The sequence below is a fragment of the Thunnus albacares genome, chromosome 21 (assembly GCF_914725855.1).
Source record: "Thunnus albacares chromosome 21, fThuAlb1.1, whole genome shotgun sequence".
NCBI classification, from domain to species: domain Eukaryota; kingdom Metazoa; phylum Chordata; class Actinopteri; order Scombriformes; family Scombridae; genus Thunnus; species Thunnus albacares.
This window is the reverse complement of record NC_058126.1, coordinates 13,060,304-13,087,011: the sequence shown is the minus strand read 5'-3', so window position 1 is coordinate 13,087,011 and position 26,708 is coordinate 13,060,304. Positions and strand designations below refer to the sequence as shown.

The 26,708-nt window shown below is 38.3% G+C and overlaps 2 protein-coding genes and 2 long non-coding RNA genes across 9 annotated transcripts; 2 read left to right on the top strand and 2 right to left on the bottom strand.

Annotated features, from left to right (window-relative positions):
• The first annotated feature begins 1,365 nt into the window (after positions 1–1,365).
• LOC122972524 (cystatin-B-like) lies at positions 1,366–26,221 on the top strand. 3 transcript variants are annotated; one of them, XM_044339698.1, is made up of 3 exons: positions 1,366–1,515; positions 1,605–1,706; positions 1,929–2,226. In XM_044339698.1, the coding sequence occupies exons 1-3, from the start codon at positions 1,447–1,449 to the stop codon at positions 2,061–2,063; spliced, it is 306 nt and encodes a 101-aa protein (XP_044195633.1). In that variant the 5' UTR covers positions 1,366–1,446; the 3' UTR covers positions 2,064–2,226. The 3 variants fall into 3 exon arrangements, with proteins under 3 accessions (XP_044195633.1, XP_044195635.1, XP_044195634.1); XM_044339700.1 differs by lacking the exons at positions 1,366–1,515; positions 1,605–1,706; positions 1,929–2,226 and adding exons at positions 8,743–8,867; positions 8,957–9,058; positions 25,859–26,221; XM_044339699.1 differs by lacking the exons at positions 1,366–1,515; positions 1,605–1,706; positions 1,929–2,226 and adding exons at positions 8,743–8,867; positions 8,957–9,058; positions 9,278–9,534.
• LOC122972534 lies at positions 10,002–14,840 on the bottom strand. The gene is made up of 2 exons (XR_006399772.1): positions 14,766–14,840; positions 10,002–10,312 (listed from the first exon to the last, which is right to left on the bottom strand). It is a non-coding gene; the product is annotated as an uncharacterized LOC122972534 (long non-coding RNA).
• Positions 14,852–19,174, bottom strand: LOC122972531. Of its 3 annotated transcripts, none has more exons than XR_006399769.1 (4): positions 19,090–19,174; positions 15,514–15,631; positions 15,274–15,376; positions 14,852–15,151 (listed from the first exon to the last, which is right to left on the bottom strand). It is a non-coding gene; the product is annotated as an uncharacterized LOC122972531 (long non-coding RNA). The 3 variants fall into 3 exon arrangements; XR_006399768.1 differs by lacking the exon at positions 19,090–19,174 and adding an exon at positions 16,412–16,846; XR_006399767.1 differs by lacking the exon at positions 19,090–19,174 and having other exon boundaries at positions 15,514–15,836.
• Positions 19,183–23,940, top strand: LOC122972493. 2 transcript variants are annotated; one of them, XM_044339650.1, is made up of 8 exons: positions 19,183–19,838; positions 20,251–20,316; positions 21,043–21,152; positions 21,280–21,450; positions 21,737–22,282; positions 22,405–22,575; positions 22,867–23,380; positions 23,477–23,940. In XM_044339650.1, exons 2-8 carry the CDS (start codon positions 20,302–20,304, stop codon positions 23,822–23,824), a joined length of 1,875 nt encoding a protein of 624 aa, XP_044195585.1. In that variant the 5' UTR covers positions 19,183–19,838; positions 20,251–20,301; the 3' UTR covers positions 23,825–23,940. The 2 variants fall into 2 exon arrangements, with proteins under 2 accessions (XP_044195585.1, XP_044195586.1); XM_044339651.1 differs by having other exon boundaries at positions 19,183–20,316; positions 22,453–22,575.
• Positions 26,222–26,708: the final 487 nt, after the last annotated feature.

Below are 26,708 nucleotides of genomic sequence, written 5' to 3'. Positions count from 1 at the left end.
AGACTACTGATATGAACATCAACTTCCGAACAAAACAATCAATAAAAGAACCTATTCTCATAGACAACCAACCAATTACAGTAACCGACTCTTTCAAGTTTCTTGGCACACACACCAGCAATAACCTGAAATGTGACCTCAGCGCTAACCATCAAATGCAAACATCCCAACAGAAACTCTACTTCCTGAGACAACTCAAAAAACACAGAGTCAGGCAAAATCTACTGGTCCAATTTTACACAGCAATAATCCAGAGCATCCTGTCACTATTGATTACTGTCTGGTACGGAAACACAATCTAAGCACACAATAAAGAAAACAGACAGAATTATCACCAGAGCATTAAAGCTCATAGACTGCCATCTCCCCATGCTGGACTCCATATACACACAGCGCATCATCTCACAGGCAATCAAGATCCCGGATGACCCTCTCCATCCAGCTCACTATCTGCTTCAGCGTCTCCCCTCTGACAGGAGGTGCAGGTCAATAGGAGGCAGGACAGAATATCGGAGCTTCTTTCCCAAAGATGTACAGCTGATAAATACACAAAAGTTGGTCTAATTGTATTGTATGGTATGTGGAGCTGTGTACTGTATGTTTTTTGTTTTTTGCACTTATGTCCTTTATGCTTGCACTGGTATTGCATGTTGTGTATTGCTACAGCTACTCCATTTGTACTGAGATTCACAGGGAGGTCAGCAAGTTGAACTCCCTGTGGATTTCCAAATGAGGAAGACATTTGGAAGAGTACACTCCCTATTCCAATAAATTGGGAGTGCGCATAACCTTATAAAATACGCAGGCCAAATGAGGAAGTTTACAGGGAGGTCAGCCAATACTTGCTGACTGCCTTTATTTCTGTATTTCTGATATGTTGTCCATGTTTAATAGGAAGATATGTAACCAGTATATATGTATAAGTAATGCAGCTCTAATTTTATTGTGACATATTTGCCATCAAAACATTCCTAATCTTTGAATGTTTGAATAAACCAACATTACAATTTAATTGAGGCAAAGTTTGACATTTTGAGAAATACAATTATTTGCTTTTTATGCTGCACGTTCGATGAGAATATTGACACCACTTATCCATTAGTTTAATATGAAGCTACAGCCAGGAGACACTTAGGTTAAGTTAGCATAAAGACTGGAAGCAGCTTGCCTGCCTCTGTACAAAAATTTTAAAAACCAGCACCTAATCAAGGATGTATCAAAGGAATAGTTCAAATTTTCCCACAGGGGATTCATAAAGGTTGAGCAACAATAACAGTCATATGGGGGCTGTGATTACACATGTACTGTAGCTCCACCTAAAAAAAACCCACTGTCCAAGCTGTGACCCTGTCAGATGTACCACTATATAAACAGTTGAACCTGCGCATCTGTACTGACAAACATAAACCAGGCCAGCTGATCTCAGTGATAACTTCAAACCTCATCATGTCTGTCCCTGGAGGATTCAGTGAGACAAAAGATGCCACTAAGGAAACTCAGAAGCTCTGTGATCAGGTGAGTTATCAAACTACCTTCTTCACATCTCCACAGACACTCTGGTGTTCATCTCTTTCTGCATTTGTGGTTATTTCCTTTATAAACAGGTGAAGCCCCAAGCAGAAGTGAAAACAGGGAAGAAGTTCAAAGAATTTGTAGCTGTGAATTACAGTGATCAGATTGTGGCTGGAAGAAACTTCCTCATCAAGGTAATGAATAATGTGATATATTTTAAATATTTCCTTTTTTCAGCCTTTTCTGCATTATTGAGGAGCAGAAACCTAAGATTTTTACTCTTATACTTGTGTAATGACATGTAACAATAAACAAACTTCAAACTTGATTATGGACTGAATTCATTGTGACATCGAAACAAGAAATCAAGAGAAATATATTCATCTAGATGTCCTGTTTTCCTCTCTCTCCTGCAGGTTTATGTAGGAGGAGTCCAGTACATTCATCTGAGTGTCTTTGAAGCACTTCCATGTGATGGAGGAGCAGTTGAACTGAAGGGTGCATTGGACAACTGCACCAAAGACGACCACCTCGTGCCTTTTTTAAACTGATCACATCGTCTGTTTCAATGCTCAGCAACTCTTATCAAAATACTTGGTTCTGAAATCAATCTACACTGCAAAATTCCTTTACAGTAAAGTAATAGGCAAATATTTGGTGTTTCTAAAGAATGAATAAAGAAAGCATCAAAAACACAAAGAGGATTTGTTGTGATTCTTGCAACTGTTGCTTTTTCTCTATGGAGTTTTAAAGTAGAGGCCGTCTTGCTGGGCAGAAATTGTTACAACTAAAATAAGGTGACTCATTAACCTGATTAAGATTTGCTGTTGTTTAAATTGCACCATACAAATGAACTGGATTTTCTCATCCATCAAAATCATCAAATTTAATTATTTTTAAATGGTGTTCATGAAAAATGTATTTTCTCTTTAATGAAACTGTAATCAAATCCTCCTGTTGTGAGTGATGACAAACCAGGAAACGTTTTCTTATTGTCAGTTACTTCTGACAGGTGCTCTGGAGGGGACTAAGATTTCACAAATACTTAAGATCATACATCAGATCTAAAACGAGGAAGGGGACTGACACTGACTGAAATCTTGTTTCAAAACATTGCTGACATTAAATCTCAAATGAAATGAAATCACAGACAACAAGCTTCACTTGAAAACATTTCATTATCTTTAAAAAAAAAAAGACTCTTTTTGTACAATGTTTCTCATTCAAGAACCACACAGTGATGTTTTACAGTGATGTTAATGCAGCACAATAACCACAATGGAATATGAGTGAGGTGGAGAAGAGGTCAGAGTGGTCTGCGTGGTGAACAGCCTGCAGTCGGCACGCAGCAGCAGGTCACAGTTTCAGCTCCAGTCTGGATTCAACCATCGAGTGAAGCGGCTCCTCTCGTCACGCAGAGCTTCATTTCACCTTCGGGGGCGTGTAGTGGATTCTGCACCTTTCACTGAAAACCTAAACAGAGAAAAGAAAACAGGAATAAGTAACATATAAGAGAGAGAAACATCATTAATGTGGGATTATAAGACACTGTGGGTAAATGATGATAGTGATAAGCAATCCTTCAACATTCAGCTTTTTGCTAATATCAGACCACCAAATATTGTTAGTATTAATATTACCCAATTTACTATTAGTCCTGAAATTGTTCTTTTGAGTGCTTTATGTTTTTAATGCATAACTTTCCTCGTACATTGTTCAGAATATGTGAACACGGTGCAATATTTTTTTTGCTAATATAGCTTACTTGCATCGTGTTTTTATGTTATGAATGTCATACTTTTGGAATATGCCAATAATATTGGCAGTGTTTTTTGTTATGCTTTGATAATTATATACATCAGCACGTCCTTACATTCATTGGCAGTGTTCAGCCATGTGGCTGTTTTCAGCACTGCAGTTACATTATTTGGCCACAAGAGGGGTCTGTTGACCACAGAATTGTTCATTCCGGCCAGCAATTGAGTTGCAGTGTATTTCCAGTGATAGTAACACAGGTAACACTAATTTCTTTCATGTATAAACTAGAATGCTTAAAACCAGTATATTTCATTACACTATTCAAGCCTATACATGTTATTGAAGACTAATACTGTATTTTATTTCTTTTGTTTTCTTTAGAACCACACACACACACACACACACACACACACACACACACACACACACACATCCCAAACCAATGCCTTGTGCTTATCCATGACATGTATTCACTCAACGAGTGATCATTAAAGTTTCTTTGGATTGAACTTTATGGAGGACAGTCTAGCAGAGGAACAGTGTCAAAAGTTGACAGTTAGCCAGGCGCTAACATTTGGAGCTGCTACCCCATATGGAATCCCAAAGCCTGCCCTACCTTATTTTACCAGTGCCATCTTGAACTCTCCACCAATAAGAGTGAGGGACCCAGAAGCCTTGACAAATTTGCCCCCTCAGTACATGCCTTCGTATGCATCCTCCGGTGTTTAGAGGGTGAACTGCAATGTGGTTCTCATGTCGATAGGCTACTGAACAAACTACCGGCCAGCTATCGTGATGAGTTTGAAAATGGGTTGAAAAGTACATGCTAGATGTGGATGGTGTGAAAAGATATGCAACACCTCTCCTCAATTGCAAAGATAACCCCATCCTCCAGGCACCCAAGACAGTGCCGCTCCCTTAGCTACGGAGTACAGAGTGTTGGATAGCCAAAGATATGAAGCAGGCGGAGACCTACTGTCAAGAAGTGCAGAAACTGGAGATGGCAGGGTATATCAAATAACTGTCCCCTGAGACTGTGGAGTCCTCTAGTGAGTCATTGTATCTATCTACCACATCATGCAGTCAATCACAATGGCAAAGCTAGGCTTGTCTTCAAATGCTCGTACCAATACAACGGACAGACTCTCAACAGCCAACTCATCTGCTTCCAGGAACACACACTGGCCATAAGTGGTGTTGCATCACATACACATGTAAAGGACATAGCCAGGGCAATGAAGCCATACTAGACACTATTGAGAGAGCCTCCTTTGTCAACAATTGTTTGCACAGCACCACATATGCCAACAAAGCTGGGAACCTCATTGACCAAATGTGTGAGTTGCTATCTGCAGGAGGTTTTGAGATAAGGCAGTGGGCTAGCAATGTTTCATTAGTTGTAGAGCACCTCTTTATGGAAGCCAGAGCAGCCAGCACAGAACTGTGGCTTTCCCAGCATGGCCAAGACCCAGAAGAGCCAGCTTTATGTCTCAGTTGGAACTGCTTCATGGACCATCTTGGCTACAGACATCACCCTTGGAGTACTCCCAGCCAACACTGAGAAACGTCTACAAAGTGAAGGCATCACAATATGACCCACTGGAATATCTCATGCCATACTCAACACGAGCTAAAATCCTCATCCAAGACCTTTGGAAGGCAGGAGATGGCTGGGATGAGAAGATCCAATGAAGTCTTTACTGGATAGATAGAGACAGTGGGAGGATGAATTGGTGGACCTACCATAAGTGGAGATGCCACTGCTCTGTTTTGTCCCAATCAGATTAAAGCTGAATAAATATATTTAAAATGTAATGTATAGCCTAACACACAGTAAGATTCCACCACTTTATTCAAGTCTGTTAAATACTGAATTAATGGACTATGCTGAATAAAACTTTGTTGTTAACTTATTAACTCTTTTCCCTGCTTAATTTCAGGCTGTTCTGTTTTTCAAGGATAAATGTTCACAGTCTGCATAACCATGCATTAATGTTTCTACCAACACTGGATTAAAATGGAGACTGCCTTTTATTGACCTGTTGCACAACTTTGCAAGGGATTTCTGATGTGTTGTAATTCTTAAATGCAGCAGTAGGTTTTCCTCATTGTTATAAAAAAATCAATGTTGCGAAACATTGTGTGTAACATTTTTGTGCATTTTTTGCACAAAACAAATACTATTTTCTTACAGAATTTCAGACATCAAAACTGAAATATTTCTACGAGGCGCTTTATGTAAATGAGCGGGCACGCCTAACTGTCTCTGCAAATGTGAGGATCCTCTCACTGTACCATAGATGTAGAAAAGTCTACTGTTTTCTGTTTCCATTGTTACAATTGTTATCAAGCTCTCTTTACAATTGTGAGTTTTTCTGAGTTTGGTCCTAGCGCACTGTCATACTTCCTTAAGACAAGATCAGCTGTTGTTTTTCGCATCTTCCATGGGTGAGCAGTAGAGGATGCCTGTTGTTTGCATTCATGCACAAACGTTTTTACAGATTGATGCAGAGTGATTAGGAAGGGGTTTGGGGTTGATTTGATTTAACACAGACCTTAACAATTTGACATCCAATTTAAGTAATCTTTGATGTTTAGGCCTCACTAAACTGTGATCAAATCTCAATTCAATTAAAATGGAGATTAAATTAGCAATTCAAAAACATCCTTAAATTGTGAGTTCTAACTAAACAAACCATGAAACAGTTTCTTATTGTCATTTACTTCTGACATATTACCTTGAGGAGGAAAAATGTTGTCATGCATACCTATGAGATTAAAAATAAGTGGGAACTGTACAGATGCTAAGTAGACGAGGAAGTAAACTGACACTAACTGAAGTCAACTTTCTGACATTATGTTCTCTTCACTAAAGATCTGCTGTCTCTTATCAAAAAAATCTGCTCCTTTACCTTGGAATTACTACAATATTCTTTTAGAGTAATGTATATGCAGGTTTGTGTGTGTCAACAGATGAGGACATTCATTGTTGGGGGGAGCATGAATAACTTATTTTGTGATGGAATATTTAAAAAAAAAATCAAAAAAAATCAAAAAGTTACATTTGTTGTAATTGTTCTAGTGTTCAAAAACAGATTTCACTGCATGCAATCTTGTTTTGCTTTATTTCAAAGTGGTCAAAATGATCTATAGGCTTTGAAGAAATAATTTTGTTGAGGGGAAAATGACAACTACTTTTTTATATTGTTACTTAGGAGCATGTTACTCAACAATAGGCATGCTGTGGATGTTTAGTTCAGTTTGGTTAGGCAGCTCACCAAACTTGAGAAGGAGGAAATGTTCAGAGATCATGGTGAGAATTTGGATGCCCGACCTTAATAGTATACGCATTTATCATGTAAACAAACTGAATTTTAGGTCTTGTTTACCCATTCAAAGTGATCAAAATCTAAATTATAAGAACAGAAACATCCACAACATCCAGACAGCTGACGTCTTTGATAACTTGAACAAACCTCAGCATGCCGATCACTGGAGGATTCACTAAGACAATAGATGCCACTGAGGAAACTCAGAAGCTCTGTGATTAGATGAGTTATCAAACTACCTTCCTCATATCTCCACAGACTACATTTGTGGTTATTTCCTTTATAAACAGGTGAAGCCTGAAGTAGAAGTGAAAACAGGGAAGAAGTGCAAAGAATTCGTAGCTGTAAAATACAGGAGTCAGCTTGTGAATGGAATGAACTACATCATCAAGCTAATTAATAATGTGATATTATTTCTTTAAAAGAAAGCGTCAGATGTTTGTAAATTGACTGAATTGATTTTGACATCCCGTCATGCACAGCAACAAGAGATCAAGAGAAATGTATTTATCTTGATGTCCTGTTTTCCTCTCTTTTCCTGCAGACGTTCGTGTACAGCAGCACAAAACCGAAGACGACCCCCTCACACTTTTTAAAGAGTGAGACATCATCTGTCTCAACTGCTCAGCACCTCTTATCAAAATACTTGGCTTTGAAATCAATCTACACTGCAATATTCCTTTACAGTAAAGTAATAGGCAAATATTTGGTGTTTCTAAAGAATTAATAAAGAAAGCATCAAAAAAACAAAAAAACTATTTGTTGTGATTCTTGCAACTGTTGCTTTTTCTCTATGGAGTTTTAAAGTAGAGGCCGTCTTGCTGGGCAGAAATTGTTACAAACAAAAAAAGGTGACTCGTTAACCTGATTAAGTCTGGCTGTTGTTTAAATTGCACCATACCAATGAAGTGGATTTTCTCATGGATATCAAATTTAATTACTTTTAAATGGTGCTCATGAAAAATGTAGCTATTGTATTTCTTATCAAACTGTGATTAAATCCTCATGTTGTGAGTTATGACAAACCAGGAAACATTTTCTTATTGTCAGGTAGTGAGACACGCTGTTTAATTTCCTCATTCATTCAGTCCATTAGTGTGTTACTTAAAGACTGTCTTTGACAACTTTACACTTTCCTTGAACAGCAGTGCTCTCATTCAAATATTACACAGCGTCTATTCACCCTCAGCTCAGAATAAAATCTATACATGTCCTTTTTGAGTGTGAGTTCTTTTTTTTTATAACACTGATATGTGCACACCTGTCAGGTTGTTAGAGCACTTCCTGCACTGAAATGAAATTATTGCACATAATGTGTAATCTCAGTTTCATTTTTAAAAAGTCTATATGAAGATTGAGACATATAAAACCAATGATTAATTCTTTATGTAACTCATGACATAATTGGTCGCACTGATTGAACATCCCTGTGATATTTTTTAAGTAATATTAGAGATTATATATTGATATTTCTGAGTGAGCAGGATTGTGGTGCAGCTGCAGACTTTAAGATTTTAAAATTAGCCTAAATGTAGTTTAAAAGTGAGTTTTAACGGCATTGCAGTGAAACATAAAAACATCAAAACATTACGTTTGTTGCAATTGTTCTAGTGTTCAAAAACAGATTTCACTGCATGCAATCTTGTTTTGCTTTATTTCAAAGTGGTCAAAATGATCTATAGGCTTTGAAGAAATAACTTTATTGAGGGGAAAATGAAAACTATTTTTTATATTGTTGATTAGAAGCATGTTACTCAACAATAGTCATGCTGTGGATGTTCCGTTCAGTTTGGTTTGGCAGCTCACTAAACTTGAGAAGGAGGAAATGTTCAGAGATCATGGTGTTATGGAGAATTTGGATGCCCGACCTTAATGATATACGCATTTATCATTTAAACAAACTGAATTTTAGGTCTTGTTTACCCATTCAAACTGATCAAAATCTAAATTGTAAGAACAGAAACATTCACTTTTTGTAAAACCCCACAATGTAAACTGGAATTTGGGGAGGAATTCACAACAGAGCAACAAAACTATAACTACAGTCATGAGATGTAGCTCCACCCAACATGAAGTGGAGTCACCTTCCAGGTGTAGTTACACAGTATAAATATATGTGAAAAGTTGAAACTGAGCACCTTCATTGAGACTCTTAAAATCAGACAGCTGACGTCTTTGTTAACTTCAACAAACCTCATCATGTCTGTCCCTGGAAAATTCAGTGAGACAAAAGATGCCACTAAGGAAACTCAGAAGCTCTGTGATCAGGTGAGTTATCAAACTACCTTCTTCACATCTCCACAGATACTCTGGTGTTCATCACTTTCTACATTTGTGGTTATTTCCTCTATAAACAGGTGAAGCCCGAAGTAGAAAAGAAAACAGGGAAGAAGTTCAAAGAATACGTAGCTGTAACATACAGGGAGCAGATTGTGGCTGGAACAAACTTCCTCATCAAGGTAATGAATAATGTGATTTATTTTAAATATTTATTTTTTTCCTCACTACATAGTCGAGGAGCTGAAACCTAAGACTACTTACTCTTATACTTGTGTAATGACATGTAACAATAAACAAACTTCAAACTTGATTATGGACTGAATTCATTGTGACATCGCAACAAGAAATCAAGAGAAATATATTCATCTAGATGTCCTGTTTTCCTCTCTTTCCTGCAGGTTCATGTAGGAGGAGTCCAGTACATTCATCTGAGTGTCTCTGAAGCACTTCCATGTAATGGAGGAGCAGTTGAACTGAAAGGTGTACAGGAGAACCACACCAAAGACGACCCCCTCATACCTTTTTAAAGTGATCACATCACCTGTTTCAACTGCTCAGTAACTCTTATCAAAATACTTGGTTCTGAAATCAATCTACACTGCAGTAAAGTCATTTTGGTGTTTCTAAAGAATGAATAAAGAAAGCATCAAAAACACAAAAAGGATTTGTTGTGATTCTTGCAACTGTTGCTTTTTTTCTATGGAGTTTTAAAGTAGAGGCCGTCTTGCTGGGCAGAAATTGTTACAAATAAAAAAAGGTGACTCGTTAACCTGATTAAGTCTGGCTGTTGTTTAAATTGCACCATATAACACAAATGAACTGGATTTTCTCATGGACATCAAATTGAATTATTTTTAAATGGTGTTCATATAAAATGTATTTTATTTTTAATGAAACTGTAATCAAATCCTCCTGTTGTGAGTTATGACAAACCAGGAAACATTTTCTTATTGTCAGTTACTTCTGACAGGTGCTCTGGAGGGGACAAAGATTTCACAAATACTTAAGATCATACAATACATCAGATCTAAAACGAGGAAGGGGGCTGACACTGACTGAAATCCAGTTTCAAAACATTGCTGACATTAAATCTCAAATGAAATGAAATCACAGACAACAAGCTTCACTTGAAAACATTTCATTATCTTTAAAAAAAAGACTCTTTTTGTACAATGTTTCTCATTAAAGAACCACACAGTGATGTTTTACAGTGATGTTAATGCAGCACAATAACCACAATGGAATATGAGTGAGGTGGAGAAGAGGTCAGAGTGGTCTGCGTGGTGAACAGCCTGCAGTCGGCACGCAGCAGCAGGTCACAGTTTCAGCTCCAGTCTGGATTCAACCATCGAGTGAAGCGGCTCCTCTCGTCACGCAGAGCCTCACTTCACCTTCGGGGGCATGTAGTGGATTCTGCACCTTTCACTGAAAACCTAAACAGAGAAAAGAAAAAAGGAATAAGTAACATATAAGAGAGAGATACATCATTAATGTGGGATTATAAGACACTGGGTAAATGATAATAGTGATAATAGTGAGCGTACCTTCAGACTTCTATCATTGACATTGACAACATTCAGCTTTGATTGCATAAGCTTTAAGTGGACGAAACAAAGACAAAAGCTGCATTATTAGTCTATAATAATAACCCTACTCACTCAAATTACAAAAAAATATAAATAAAACAATAAAAACATACTGTATATTCTCTCTGGTTACAAGTGGTATTCAGTCATGCAGACACAGTTGGTCAGATAGTTTGTTTTATTTGTTTTGAGACACCCATGTCTAAGATTTCTGTCACCTTGGGCTGCAACTAACGATTATTTTCATTATAGATTTAATCCGTTGATTATTTTCTCCATTAATTGATTAGTTGTTTGGTCTAAAAATGTCTAAAAATGTTGTAACAATCACAAAACAGCTGTAATAAAAAGAATACCCACAGATAATGGGGCATTTGGGGACTATTTCAAATATGTCTGTCAATATTTCAACTGCTTTTGAAAGAACAATCAGTAAATCTCCTGGTCTCAAATTATATTTCAATTTCAGACTTTTATTATTGCCAAATGTTTTAAACTTTCAGACAAAGACAGAGTGCAGGGAGCACATGAGTCCAGTGTTGACCTCTCTTCATTAGCTGCCAGTGGATAATAAAAGTTTACCTGTCAGGCTCTCTGAGTATATTTCTGAATTGTTTTGAGCAAATAGTAACTTAAAATCTCTCAGTTCTGCTAATCAGATGATCCCTGAGCTTAAAATGAAAAGAGACTTTACCTCTCACAATAAATTCACATTTCTAAAAAAACTTATTACTTATTTATATTTTCTCACTTTCTTTAACTGGTGTTTTGCTCTTTGTTTGATATATCTTTCTCTTACACTATTGTGTTGCACTTGTGTTTATGGTGATAAATGCTTTTATTGTAAATCTTAATCATTTTTGTTGTGTTAAATTAATCTCAATGTCTGTCTCAAGTTTCTGAAGTGGCTCAATTATCACAGTTTTGTGGTGTTTTGTTCCCTCTAGTGTTCGAAAGAGGAATTGAATTGATCCTCTCCTAGAGCTGTTTGATGACTGACAGGCTCTCACAGTTTTGGCTCTTTTAATGCAGCCATTCTACATCCTCAGATGTTATTGAGGGGCCGTATTTATATACTCAGACCTCTGAACACTGGGTGGAGTATGAGTTTTGTCAGAATTATGTTAATGCTGATACAAGTGTTGCTGCTGAGAGAAACAAAGTTTTTGATCAAGACCAAACTTTCATCCTCCCTGAACCCATTTGAGTTTAGAAAATGTCACCACACTTAAGAAAGAGGAAAAATTTATGCAACTAGTTTGGTATTAGAACAAACCTACGAAATGTTTCAAGTTTTGCAAAAGTTGAATGGACATTTTAATATTTTAGATTTGGATTACCTGATCCAAATGACTGGAAGTTGAACTGGTTTGATTTGGATCAGTGTGTTCAAGGATGCCACAGAGGAAACTCAGATTCTGATTTCTAACGTGTTAACAAATACACAATACATGAAGATATTTAGAAATTGAAAAAGAATAATAAAAACTCTGTTTATGGTCTGACTGTGCTTTGTATATATTCAGTAAACAGTTAAAAATGAACATTTTTACTGAGACAGTTGACTTCATCATTAACTTCACTGTATCTTATCACAATGTCTAACATGCCTGAAGCTTTCAGTGAGACAAAGGACGCTACTGAGACAAAAATGATTTGTGATCAGATGAGCTTCAGTCTACCTCCCTTCTTTACAACCTTGGCAGACGAAACTGTTAACCTCCATTTCCATTCTGGATTTGCTGTATTTTCATAAAAGTGAGAGCCTCAGTGGAGGAAAAAACCAATATGAAGAATTCAGAGCAGAACCTCTTCATCAAGATAAATATGATTATGATGTTTGAAAAAAATGTGTAAAAGCTTCATCTATTGACTGTTGTTAATCTCATTGCTCACTGATCCATAGCGAAACAGGGAAAACCAGTTGTTAAAGAAATCCCTGATGATAAAAGATTACGTTCCAGATGACTATTCTCATTTGGATTAATCTGCTGATTATTTTCTTGATTAATCAATTAATCATTTAGTCAACAACAGTAAAAAAAACATCAGTATCCTACAGAACAAGGTGAGGTCATAAAATTTCTTATTTTGTCTGACAAACAATCCCAAACTCTGTGTTCCTTGGTTGCCATAATCCCCCAAATCCACCAGATACCTTCAGACTTTTCCTGTTTTCTTAAGGAAATGTGACTGAGGACTGTTGCTCACTACACACTGACCCTCGTAGAATCTAAGTGCAAAAGTGAAATGAAACTAAGAGCAACAGTTGTCTTTCAGTCCTATTTTTGTTGTTACATGCAGGCCACTTGTCAAACTTATTGTTTCATGTTCATGACAACGGCAATGGCTGTCTGAGTTCTTTAAAGACCCTAAGGTTGTCAATGTCATATTGAAGCGTGTTTGTTATTCCTGCTCAGTGTGACTACAGTGTTCATTCATGTGCATGGTGGGCTTTTGGTTTTCAGTTTGCCCTGTGTTTTTCCTCCTGTGTTCCCAGCCTGCTATTCCCTCCACACCTGCCCTGCATCAGTTTGTTAGCCCTCCATTGCTCCTTGATGGTGACATGTGATTTGTCCAAGTGGAATTGCCGTACCTAACTGTCCAGAAAATATGGACGCAGTCACCGTGACGTCACCCATTGGTTTGCAAACTGCCATTCTGAAGTCTCGAGTGTAGCGATTTTGACCATCGCCATCTTGGATTTGGCCGTTGCCATGTTTGATTTTTGGGGCCAGAAGTGACCATATTTGGACGAGAGGGTGGAGCTTACCATAGCACTAGCTGCTAGCTTCGTTAGCATGATGCATTTACAAGCCATGGTTAACAGTGATAATGCTAATGCTAATTTTCACTAGGGAAAAACAGGCCTAAAACCATTAAAACAAAATGTACTCACCAGAAAAACTGATCATCCAACTCATTGATGTGTCTTTTATTACAACCAAACGCTGAACAAGACTTTTTTTTAGGCGACCACAATGTTACAATTAACTTTAGTGAACTGAAAACACACTGTGAAATGGCAGCAGCTATGCCTATACGCAATGGTTACGTTATGTAAGCAACATTGTCACCATGGTGGCAACTTGTCAATCACAACGTAGCCATGCCCTAAAGCATACCCTGCTTTATCATCTATTTTACTCTAAAATTATAAAATGAGCACCATGCTGTATTGGAGAAGACTTGAAACTAGCAATTGAGACCATAAACTCATTAGGAAACAGTTTACTGAGGTAATAAATCAAGTGAGAAGTAGGGTCATTTTCTTATAGACTTCCATACAATCAGACTTCTTTTTGCAACCACTGGAGTCGCCCCTTGATGGCCATTAGATAGAATGCAGGTTTTTGGCACTTTCACATTGGCTTCGCTTTTCAGCTCTGGAGGTTGCCGCTTGATCAGGCCACACAGATAGTTTCAGTTTTACTTGTCTGGATTTTATGATATTTGTCTCTTAGGCTACTAATAAAACTGCAGATCATTTTATCAACATAGTGACATCTTCAGATATAATATTTTGTCCAACCAACAGCTTAAAAACTCAAAGATATTATTTTAGAGTGGTATAAAAATAGACAAACAGCAAATGCTCACATTTAAGAAACCTAAACCGGCATATTGGCTTGTAAAATGACTGAATTTATTAACTGATTATCAAAATCTGTCAATCATCTAAGATTTCAGAAAAAATCCTCCTTACTGCCTTATTAGGAATATTGGAAGAAACTTAATAGATTGCCCTAATAACATCAAATTAGCATATATGGATCACACATGAAAATCACTAAACACTACTGAACCAGATAAAAAGTAATTAACAATATATACTAGGGCTGTGCGATTAATCGAACTTTATATTGATTATAATTTTGCCTTCCAACGATTATGAAAACAAGATCACTGAGATAAAATGATTATTGTTTATTATTGTCATTTTGTAATGATGTTCTCGTTTTGTCTTGTGTTGCAAATCAAGCGAACCCCTTTAATTTACAGCGGTTCTCTTTCGCTCCTCCCTAAACGCCTCTGACAGGCTTGAGAGTCTGTCCACAGACTAACCTGGCTAACTGACAGCTGAAATTTACTAAACCAAAACAGTTTGCATGTCGGCTCCACAGGAATAAATTAAGTGTTTGTACTTATTGAGTCATTGGTTTTATTTCCTCACCCACTGTAGTGAGTGAATCTGCCTGTAATGAAACCGGGGCTAACCGGTGCTTCCTCCGCAGGCTCCACTTCACTCAGCTGCCTGACAGACCTGCTGCTTCTTCCAACTTCCCACTTCTCCACTGACCTGAATAACAAACCGGGGCTCGGTGCTCCGGTTGGATCCAAACGGAGATTCAGGGCTAGCTAGGAGGCTAACGGAGCGTTATCTGCGACATATGGACAATATGTCCTAACGTTACATTGCCACCTTAAATGCCTGGTGAACAAGCAAGCTAGCTTGCAAATTACGTAACGTTAGGCTAATATTATTAACATTAAATATTTTCCTAAAGTTGGAAGGTCTGCGTTAACTCAACTCAATTCACAATTTCAACTTTCCACATCCTAGTGGAGCTTTAGCTGCAGCATGACCGGCGGGAAGCACAGCCAGTTAGCCTCTGCTAGCCTCCCAGCTAACGTTAGCTGATGGTATTGGTGTCAGTGTGGGCAGTTGCCAACAACTCCCACTGCCTGGAGGAAAAGAGTGGGAATGGTTAAGCAAAACAAACATTTCACCAGTGTATACACAGTATAGAGTCATAATTTCTGCAGATTGATGACTTAATGTTACCGAAATGTAATTTTTGACTTACTCTTGTTATTTTATAAATAACTGGTCACTGGGTCGACGGCCTCGGATAGGCAAAATCATGCCTTGACGCGGGGACTGTCCTCATGAAATTCATCTGATGAAATCTGACAGGAAAAGAAACGGGTTTTAACAACCAGGCATCTTTTACACAACAACAAAAATTCGGTAATTGAGCTGTTCACCCTCCTCGTCACCTCTGCTGTGACCAACGTCAGCAGTTTATTGGAAGCTTTTGACTTACACTGTGGTCGAAGTCTTGCTAGATCCTAAGCCGTGCATCATGTAACAGACCTGAGGTAACATGTTGCCCAGCACTATGTGGGTGATCTCCTCTGCCATATCCCGGCATAGACAAAAAACTGACAAAAATGTGAGGGATGCACTGATATGAAAATTCTTGCTACCAATAACAGATTGTTTGCAGAAATATCTGCAGATACTGTTAGTTGGTCATTTATGGCTGTTTGTCCATTTGTCTTTCACCTGCCTAAACACCGTTCACCAAGGAACACAATTTCACTCAGGCTACACACTAACCTACCACTACTGCTGCATTTCTATATTTATATTAACACCTCCACAATAATCAAACTTTAAGCCAATTTGATTTTTGAAAATATGATTTTTAGCTAATTTGAAAAGATGATAATGTAGCTGTAAAACCCAAACCAGCCTAAACAGACTATTTTGTGGCTACGATTAAATCAATATTTTAGAGCTGGTTAATACAACAGTTCTCATCATAGGAAGGCTGTAACTTAATGGTATGATGACCTAATGACAATACAGGCTGAATATGAACATGACTGTTGAAACTGTAGAAGTCATCACATCCCTCCTTACATATTCTACTTAATTTGCAGTAGGGGGTGTTTCCTTGAAATTTTCCTGTAGTAGGCAAAGTTATAGTGTACAGTGCCAACACATACACACCTAGCAGGCCACAGGCCCATTCTACCTTTTACACACACCTGCAAGCTAGCTTGCAAATTACGTAACGTTAGGCTAACGTTATTAACGTTAAATATTTTCCCAAAGTTGGAAGGTCTGCGTTAACTTAACTCAATTCACAATTTCAACTTTCCACATCCACCCAAGTACGTTCACGTTTACTAAGGAGTTAAAAGTGGCGTCCTCACTTAAGGGAATAACCAGCTGGAGTGAGAGGGGGGATCGCAAGGGTTAAAATCAGTGACATGTTGCTTTCGCTTTGCAGTCTCTTTTAATGTCATTACGCATTTGTCAAGTATGACCATATCATGGATGTATGGACCATACCCCTGCTGATATTTGGGTGAAGGCTAGAGGAATGAATCCGGTGCTATGACTGGTGGAACTCTTCTTCTTCTGTTGCTTTTCGGCAAGCTACAAGCTGCTGCCTCTTGCTGTTGGACTTGAGTACTGCACATGCACAACTGAACCATACATTTATTAATTGAACTCACAGGCGCCACCAGATTTTGCGTAGTTTAGAATGACAAATCGTACCAGCGTACTTTGATGTCAAAATGTGTACATGCAACGCAAAATGTGTACAAGTTGGCAGGTCTGAATATGTAGGCTAAGCAGTGTTCTGACAAAATGATCTAATACTGTAAGCACTACAACCATTTTAATGAATGATGTTACTCATAGTAAGTTACTGAGTGACAGATATTGTCAGATACCTTAAACTGCAGGTACTCCTTTATGTTGTCCTGTGGTCCTGAGCACAAAGACCAGGTCTAAAATAAAAGCGAAAAACATTTACAAAACCCTGTTTAATAGCTACACAATTATGTTATGAACAACACCCAGCTAATGTAGGATAAACGTCCCTATTAAGCCCATGTACCATATAAGCCCACTTGCAACTTCTGACTTGACACTTTTTATTGTAAATCAATCAGATTTGTCAATATTAAGTTATCAAAGCACGTGTGACATGTGCCTGCTGATCCCAGAAGAAGTATCAAAAAACTTGTGATGATTTTGGTACCCTCAGAAGATAAAATGTTTGGCATACTTTTACTCCCGTGTTTAGTAAATACTCATTTGTTATCAAAATTTACTTGATTAGTGTTCTGAGTAAGACATATGTTAGTATATTACTTGAATTAGAAATATTTTTTCTTTTGAAATCAAAATATGAGTTTTAGCATGTTGGCAAACAGACCACATGCTGCATCAATACAATAGCTGCATAGTGTGGTTCATTGCAATGACATAAGCATGTGTAGTTTACATTTTTGTATGCAGTTTATATTATTATACTGTTAAATAGATAATAAATGTGTATGTTTATCTTTGTTTATTTTTTAATTAACATTTTTACCTGGTGGGCTTAAAGGGGACGCTACCAAAAAAACACACTGTCTGGGGTGGATATAAATGACTACAGCTAATTACTTTTCTGCATGATCAATTTATACTTTTCATGCTATGTTAGTGCACCATATATAGATTTATTTCATATAGTTGTTTTTTTAATGTCATGTGCAGAGAATCAAATATCGTGTCTTTCAATCTTAAATTCACTGATGTTCCCTTTAAGCTCATTTGACTGTGTTTCAATGGAGATTTTCTCTCTTTTGACTTTTTAACTATTTTCTTCCCCAATTTTGACCTCACCTGATGAATCAGCGCCGTAATTCAGATAATCAATACTCATTTAAATATCAGTGATACTGCATAGGTTAATTCATTCTGGATAGGCCTATATTCTATCCTTACATAAGCAATAATTCTTAATCTTTACTTTTCAGATGAGTTTTAGTTTAAGAGGAGATGATGATTCAAGATGTTATGACTGATGTCTCTTCACAATAAACTGAATGGTTTTAAAATGTGTTTTTACTGTTTTCAGTAAACTACTAGTCTAAATGTGATTAAAATTTGAAAATCAGTTAAAGTTATAGTTTAATTGTAAATACTGAAATTGACTCATTTACCATCCTTAGAACATTAGTATCGAACCAACAAACTGTTTTTCTTTCAGTCAGTCTTCAAATATCTTCACAAAAATATCTGCACTTTCAACCAGCTATTAGTACCAAAAAATTTGGCCAATGTCAAATGCCAACAGCACACCATAGGATAGAGATACAGACAAAATGACCACACATATTGAAAGATGAACTATTGAAGAATAATTTCCACTATAGTTTTGATTTTGTTCGTGAATAGTATTTTGGCTACGTTCCAAAGAATACATGTTGTAAGTTGATTTTTTTCTGCGTTGACAACACAGCTTGCCATTTACAGGCCATAGGATTGAAGTGGAGAAAAAATTAATATAGCTACTGAGAGCTAAGAGATTACAGATTTGTATAGAACAAGTTTATACTGAATTGGAGAAGGAGGTTGAGCTTCAACAATGGGAGTCTCAGCAGAGTGCTAAACCCAAAATCCAGTAGGCATGTTCCAAAAATATGGAAAAGGTAGCACATGTCAAATTTCTAATCAAGGAGGATAAAATACTAACATTTCACTTGTTTATTTGGCTCACATCACATCAGAAATATGTGATGTGAGCCATAGTCATAACCCTCTACCAAAGAGTATAGTGCACAAGATGCATGCGTCTGCGTTGAGTTTGTCCGCTACAATTGCATCTACCAAAGAGTAAGTAATACATCGGCATTGTGGTTGTTCGACAGAAACTGTTATGAATGGACTTTTATTCCGTTTTAAGCCACATTTTCATGATAAATTTTGGTCGTTTTTTACTATATCTTTTAGCCGGATGAATGATTTTAGTCATCGGACGTCTGGATCTTAAGTTATATGAGAAATAAACAGTGCAAATGTTGGCAGCAGCTCAGATAACAGCCCCTACCAGACGTCCATTGCTCGCCGAACATAGTTGGAGAAACGCTGATTTTTTTTAGGCGAAACTGCTTTATTCAGCGTTTTTCCCTGTAATCACCAGGTGCGTTTGTTTTGGAGAGGAGGACACCTCTGCGGATAATTCTGCTTCCGGTAAAAACATCCTGAAGAATGAACACTAGAGTAATCCTACCCCGGAGAAGCAGGTTGTTTAACACTGAAGACAACAACTCCCATGATCCCTTGCTACTTCACACCGTCATCACACTCCCTATTTTGTTGTTGTTTTGATTGAGAGACCCCTAGTGGCTGAAATTACATATTGTGCGTTTAAATCCATTTGGTGTCATAGTGTTGAGTGTGTATATCAAGTAACAGTGTTTTGTGAAGTTTCATTCGAAGTTGTATATGGTTGTTTTGGGTTACACACATAACTTCAAGTCATCTGAAAACGGGGAAATAAAACAGTAAAAGTCCGTTCATGCCTGTTGCGGTCCAGCTGCAGAGCACAAGCCATCTTGGATTTGACCGTTGCCATGTTTGAGTTTTGGAGCCAGAAGTTACCATATTTGGATGAGAGGGTGGAGCTGGTGATAGCGTTAGCTGCTATATAGATCAGAACGGTGCATCAACAATTTATGGTTCACAGTGATAATGCTAATGCTGATTACCGCTAGCGCAAACAGGGCTAAAACCATTAAAAGAAAATGTAGTAGTAGCGGTTACGCCTATACTCTGTAAGAGGGTACGAATATCAGGGTAAGCCAGTCAGAGGCAGAGTAGGGCGGATCATAACTTCGTCATACTAGTAAAAATCGCTTACAGTGTATCTATAAAAAATAGAACAATTCTTATCTGTGCCTCTATCACCGTGTCTAGATAGAAAAGTGTCTGTTTACTCCATAGATATTAATCAAAACGTTTTTGAAACCCTGTCCAATTGTCACGGAATCCGCGCACACATCAGCACTTGTCTGTTACGCTGAGTTACGTGTGTTACGCACAGCGCGTGAAGCGCGTGTACGTAGCGGCGGCGCTGCTCCTGCGTTCTACACGTGGATAGAGCGCTTTGACGTCATGCGAGTGGCTTTGTGACGTTTGGTCCTTTATGACATTTCAGTTCTAGTCACTTTATCAACTCAAGATAACCTCAGTGATCATTTGTACACAGACCTTCATCGTGGAAACTACTGAGAAATCAATAAAGAAACTATCAGCCGTTATGGAGAACGCACAGGTAAGAAAATCAGGTTCGGTTGTGATTGACCAGTGAGCCCATTTCATCCTTTTCCGTTCCATTTTGATGAAATACTCCAGCCTACTTAGATTAGAAAATACTTTTGTCAGCTATGATTCTATTTAAAATAAATTAGAAATGAATTGATCTTTATGCAGACATAGATTCAATTAATCAATCGAACTTTATTTATATAACACCTTTCAAACAAATAAAAAACAATTCATAGTGCTTTACAAGTGATTGACAAAATGTATTAAAAATGGAAAACTAACAGGTAACCAGTGTAAAGACTTTACAATAGGAAAGAAATGGCCTCATTTTGGAGATGTTGTTCAGTTCAGTTCAGTTCAGATCAGTTAGTGTAGAGATGATAAAAGTTTATGCAATTAAAATCAATGTGTGTGAGAAAAATACCTTGTTATTCATCGCACTGTGCTACATACTTCCAAATTTTTATTATTTTTAATATCTGACAGTTAATTGTTATGCAACATTTTACAACACATTAATCACACAGAGTCACAGATCTATATCTGCTCACTCTGAATGCAGACAGCTTGCACATTTCATTAAGAGATGGTTTGTGAATTGTGCACCAATTACCACACTGTTAATAGTGTTGTCACATTTTGAACACATAGATGTTTTACAGTACCCTAATGAGAACTGTTTTTGTTGTGTAAAAGATGCCTGGTTGTTAAAACCTGTTTCTTTTCCTGTCAGATTTCATCATATGAATTTGATGGAGAGCGTCACCGCATCACAGCACGATTTTCCCTATTCAAGGCCATTGACCCAGTGACTACATCATATCTTCACAAACTAACAGAAGAGTAAGTCAAAAGTTACATTTCAGTTACGTTAAGTCATCAAGCAGCAGAAATTATGACTATATAATGTGTATACACTGGTGAAATGTTTGTTTTGCTTAGCTTAACCATTCCTACTCTTTTCCTCAAGGCAGTGGAAGATGTTGGCAACTGCCCACACTGGCACGGATATCATCAGCTTGCTCTCGGACCTGTGCCAGGATGTAGTGAAGGCGATCACCTGCATGATAATGGACAACGTGTTACCTCAGGTCTATAACAGTATGCAGAGCTTAGGGTCCAGCAACACTTCGACTACAATGTAAGTCTAAAGCTTCCAAACTCTGTTATTCACTTGTACCTTCTTCTCCAACATCCATATTGTATGTAGCATTTTGTACCTCTAGGATTATTAGGATCCACAAAAATACAGTTAATGATCAATATTGCCTTTTAAAAACCCACCACATCCTGTTCTACAGAGTTTATGTGTTTTGTTCACATAAAGGCCCTGAGTTATAAAAAAAGGTCATAAAAGAGAGATATGTTTGAATAGCACTGCCCAGGACAAAGCAGTTGACTAATGTGTGACTGTAACTCTTTTTAAGGAGCAGGATTGATGCGTCAGAGATGGATTTGAGTGATTATCTCGTGTCAGAGGAAGCCATGCAGTGCTGCATTCGAGATACCCTGAATGTCTCTCTTGCAGAGGGGATGGGAGTTAAGGAGGAGAGTTCCCACAACGCCAATAAACTGCTGGAGTTGGTCGCAGGGGAGGTGACGAGGAGGGTGAACCACTCTATTACTGACTTCTTTTACGCACCCTCTTTCCCACCATTGCCCCAGTCTGGTGGGTCTGACATCTCCTGCCAGTCTCTCCTGGATGACATGGTGTACCATACAGCCCAGATCATGCATGGGTACATTTGGAGAGAAAAACGTTTTGAAGAAACATCCCAGGACAGTGAGTTCTCTGAGTTTTCAAGTGTAGACGAAGCCACTGACAGTGAGGAGCTCAATGCTGAGGATGCAGAATCAATCTGTTCTGAGATATCTGATGTTTCCAGTCCTGAAAAAGTCACCAGCCCTGTGGAGTCGATACAAACGGCCATCAAACCAATTATAAAATCAAGTCTCCACAAAATAACAGAGGAGTAAGTCAAAAGTTACATTTCAGTTACATTAAATCATGAAGCAGCAGAAATCATGACTATATACTGTGTATACACTGGTGAAATGTTTGTTTTGCTTAACCATTCCTACTCTTTTCCTCCAGGCAGTGGGAGTTTTTGGCAACTGACCACACTGACACCGATACCATCAGGTTGCTCTCGGGCCTGTGTCTTGATATAGTGGACAAGATCACCCACATAGTGCATAAAGAGATGTTTGCTCGGGTCCGGTTCAGGATGCATCAGACAGGGTCCAGCAACACTTCGATCATAATGTAAGTCAAAAACTTCCAAACTCTGTTATTCACCCACACCTTCTTCTCCAACATCCATATTGTATGTAGCTTTTTGTAACTCTGGGATTATTAGGATCCACAAAAATACAGTTAATGATCAATACTGCATTTTAAAACATTTTCCACCACATCCTAGTCTAAAGAGTTTATGTGTTTTGTTCAAATAAAGGCCCCTGAGTAATGAAAAAATGTCATAAAAGAAGGAAATGTTTGAATAGCACTGCCCAGGACAGGTCAGTTGACTAATGTGTGACTGTTTCTCTTTTTAAGGAACAGCATTCGTGAGTCAGAGTCCCACTGGTTTCATTACATGGTGCATGAGAAAATAACAAAAGTCCACATTGGGACATGCCTGCATTGGTCTGTTGGAGCGGGGATGGGAGTTGAACCAAAGAGATCCCACAACACAGATAAACTGCTGGTGTTGGTCTCAGCAGAGGTGACGAGGAGGGTGAACCTCTCACTGGCTGAAATTTTTTCATCGACTGCTTTCCCAGAATTACACAAGGCTGTTGAGTCTAACATCTACAACAAATCTCTTGTGGACGATATGGTCTATCATATGGTCCAGATCCTGCGATGGTGCCTTTGGAGAAGGAAACGACTTGAAGAAGGATCCCCAGATGATGACCCCAATCTATATTCCGGTGCAGACTCAATCGACGACATTGAGGAGTTTGACGCTGAGGATGCAGAATCAATCTCCTCTTCCTCTGAGAGTTCAGTCCTCCCTGAGTTTTCCGGTCCCGACGAAGTCACCAGTGTTGAGGAGTTTGACGCTGAGGATGCAGACTCAATCTGCTCTTCTTCTGAGAGTTCAGTCCTGCCTGAGTTTTCCGGTCCAGACGAAGTCACCAGTGTTGAGGAGTTCAAAGCTGAGGATGCAGAATCAATCTGCTCTTCATCTGAGGGTTCAGCCTGCAGTTTTGATATCATAAAAGCTTCTCCCAGACCGGCAGTGGATGTATCACGGATAGAGAATTTCTCTGGACAGAAGTCCACAGGAAGAATCAGCACCTTTGTGAGGAAAGTGAGGAGGTTTTTCCGGAGAAACACCGCAAGAGTCAATCCAGCCTGTGAAGTCATCCAACTGGAGAATGGATCAACACAAACGCCGCCTCCAAAGAAGAAGAAGCGTCCGGCCGTCACCAGGATGTTCTCCTCCTTGGCCAAGGTTCTGAGGAAGCCGTTCACCTCCTGCATCAGTGGTGGATCACAGGACGACTAGGACACACAAGTGTGTTCAATCAGCACGATTAACAGGATTTCCTAACTTACAAAGCCCTTAATCTCAGGTACCATCATATCTTGAAGAGCTCATAATACCGTATTATCCCACTAGAACACTGCGCTCCCAGAATGCAGGCCTACTGGTGGTCCCTACAGTCTTTAAAAGTAGAATGGGAGGCAGAGCCTTCAGCTATCAGGCTGCTTTTCTATGGAACCATCTACCAGATTCGGTCCGGGGTGCAGACACCCTCTCTATGTTTAAGAGTAGGCTTAAAACTTTCCTTTTTGATAAAACTTATAGTTAGGGCCGACCAGGCTCGCCTTGGATCAGCCCTTAGTTATGCTGCTATAGGCCTAGACTGCTGCTGTCTCCCATGATGCACTGAGCTCCTCTCTCCTCCTCCTCCTCTCCATCTGTATGCATTCATGTAACATCAATGCATGTCAATAACTTTGCTTCTTCCCCGGAGTTTTTTGTGCTTTCTCATCTCACAGGAACCCCGGGTTCTGGGCCGAGCCTTCGCGGTCCTTCACAGTCCTGATGGCATCCTTCCCTGGCTATTGATACTTATACTTGTTGTTGTTATGATTGTTGTTCTTCTGTCCCCCCTCCCCCTTTCCCTCTCTCTTTCTCTCTCTCAACCCAACCGGTCAAAGCAGATGGCCGCCCACCAAGAGCCGGGGTCTGCTTAAGGTTTCTACCCGTTAAAGGGGAGTTTTTCCTTACCGCTGTCGCCAAGTGCTTGCTCATGGGGGAATTGTTGGGTCTCTGTAAATTAAAGAGTACGGTCTTGACCTGCTCTATGTGAAAAGTGCCTTGAGATGACTTTTGTTGTGATATGGCGCTATATAGATAAAAATTGATTGATAAATTGATTGATTGATTTCAGTTTTACACAAAACACATAACAATTTACAATTAAAATGAGCACTGTGCCGCTGCGGGTAAAAGAACACATCCTTTTTAAGAGTTAGGGCAGCACAGTAGCTCAGTATGGCCTCACAGGAAGAAGGTTGAGGGTTCGATTTGCGGCCTTAGCCCTTTCTGTGTAGAGTTTACATGTTCTCCCCGTGTTGACGTGGGTTTTAACCGGGTGCTCCGGTTTCCTCCCACATTCCAGAGATATACAGATCAATTGGAAACTCTAAATTGCCCACACAACTTAATTTAATCTGGACTTCAATAACATTGGCTATATACATTGGAGCCAAAGGGGCGTAAGTGCCTTACATCAGATTTTACAGGAGAGCCAAAACAAATTTTGATTAAACTTGAATCAGCTACCTTTGCCACATACTGTACACAATATTTGATCTTTTTGTGTTATCAGATTGAGCATTACTATAAAAGGAATACTGCTATAGTTTAAGTTTAAAAATATTTATTAAACATTTTAAAAATGGCAAAAGAGTGAGATACACCTTTTTGGCACAAACATTTTCCCCATAGACTAATGCAGAATATGGGCATATGTAAATAAACAATTGTAAACCACATTAATTTTAATTAAAACTGATCAATTACACTTCAGTCAACACTGAAAAAAGATAAGGACAAATACCTTGAAGTAATGCACAGCAACTTTCATCAAGGCTTTTAAAATGCCCTTATCATTTATTTATTGATCTTTCTCTATTTCTTGAACTCTCTCTCCCTCGTTTCCTGGCTGCTCTTTCTCCTGGACCTCAGTCAGATACCCTCCTAAATAAACAATTTATAAATAAATAGAAAAATGTATTCATGCTTTTCTTTTACACAACATGTATGTAGGGTACATAGCATGTATGCATAACATAGTGTACACATTATAGCATTCATAGGCTAACTTTAGCTAATGCCACTGTTCATTCTGGCCAGTTTACACTCTTAAGTTTTAAAATAACATTTTGAATCTAGAGGCCTAATCATTTTATGGCAATATTAACCTATTTTCATGAATGTAATATTGACATAGAATACTAATTAAGATATGATCATGTTGCTAGCATGCTCGGACTGTTCGCATGCTAATGATGAGTGAGAAAAGTATAGGTTCATGTAGGAGGAGTCCAGTACATTCATCTGAGTGTCTTTGAAGCACTTGATGGAACAGTTGAACTGAACGGTGTACAGGAGAACCACACCAAAGACGACCCCCTCGTGCCTTTTTTAAAGTGATCACATCACCTGTTTCAACTGCTCAGTAACTCTTATCAAAATACTTGGTTCTGAAATCAATCTACACTGCAGTAAAGTCATTTTGGTGTTTTTAAAGAATGAATAAAGAAAGCATCAAAAACACGAAAAGGATTTGTTGTGATTCTTGCAACTGTTGCTTTTTCTCTATGGAGTTTTAAAGTAGAGGCCGTCTTGCTGGGCAGAAATTGTTACAAATAAAAAAAGGTGACTCGTTAACCTGATTAAGTCTGGCTGTTGTTTAAATTGCACCATATAACACAAATGAACTGGATTTTCTCATGGACATCAAATTGAATTATTTTTAAATGGTGTTCATATAAAATGTATTTTATTTTTAATGAAACTGTAATCAAATCCTCCTGTTGTGAGTTATGACAAACCAGGAAACATTTTCTTATTGTCAGTTACTTCTGACAGGTGCTCTGGAGGGGACAAAGATTTCACAAATACTTAAGATCATACAATACATCAGATCTAAAACGAGGAAGGGGACTGACACTGACTGAAATCTTGTTTCAAGACATTGCTGACATTAAATCTAAAATGAAATGAAATCATAGACAACAAGCTTCACTTGAAAACATTTCATTATCTTTAAAAAAAAAAGAGACACTTTTTGTACAATGTTTCTCATTCAAGAACCACACAGTGATGTTTTACAGTGATGTTAATGCAGCACAATAACCACAATGGAATATGAGTG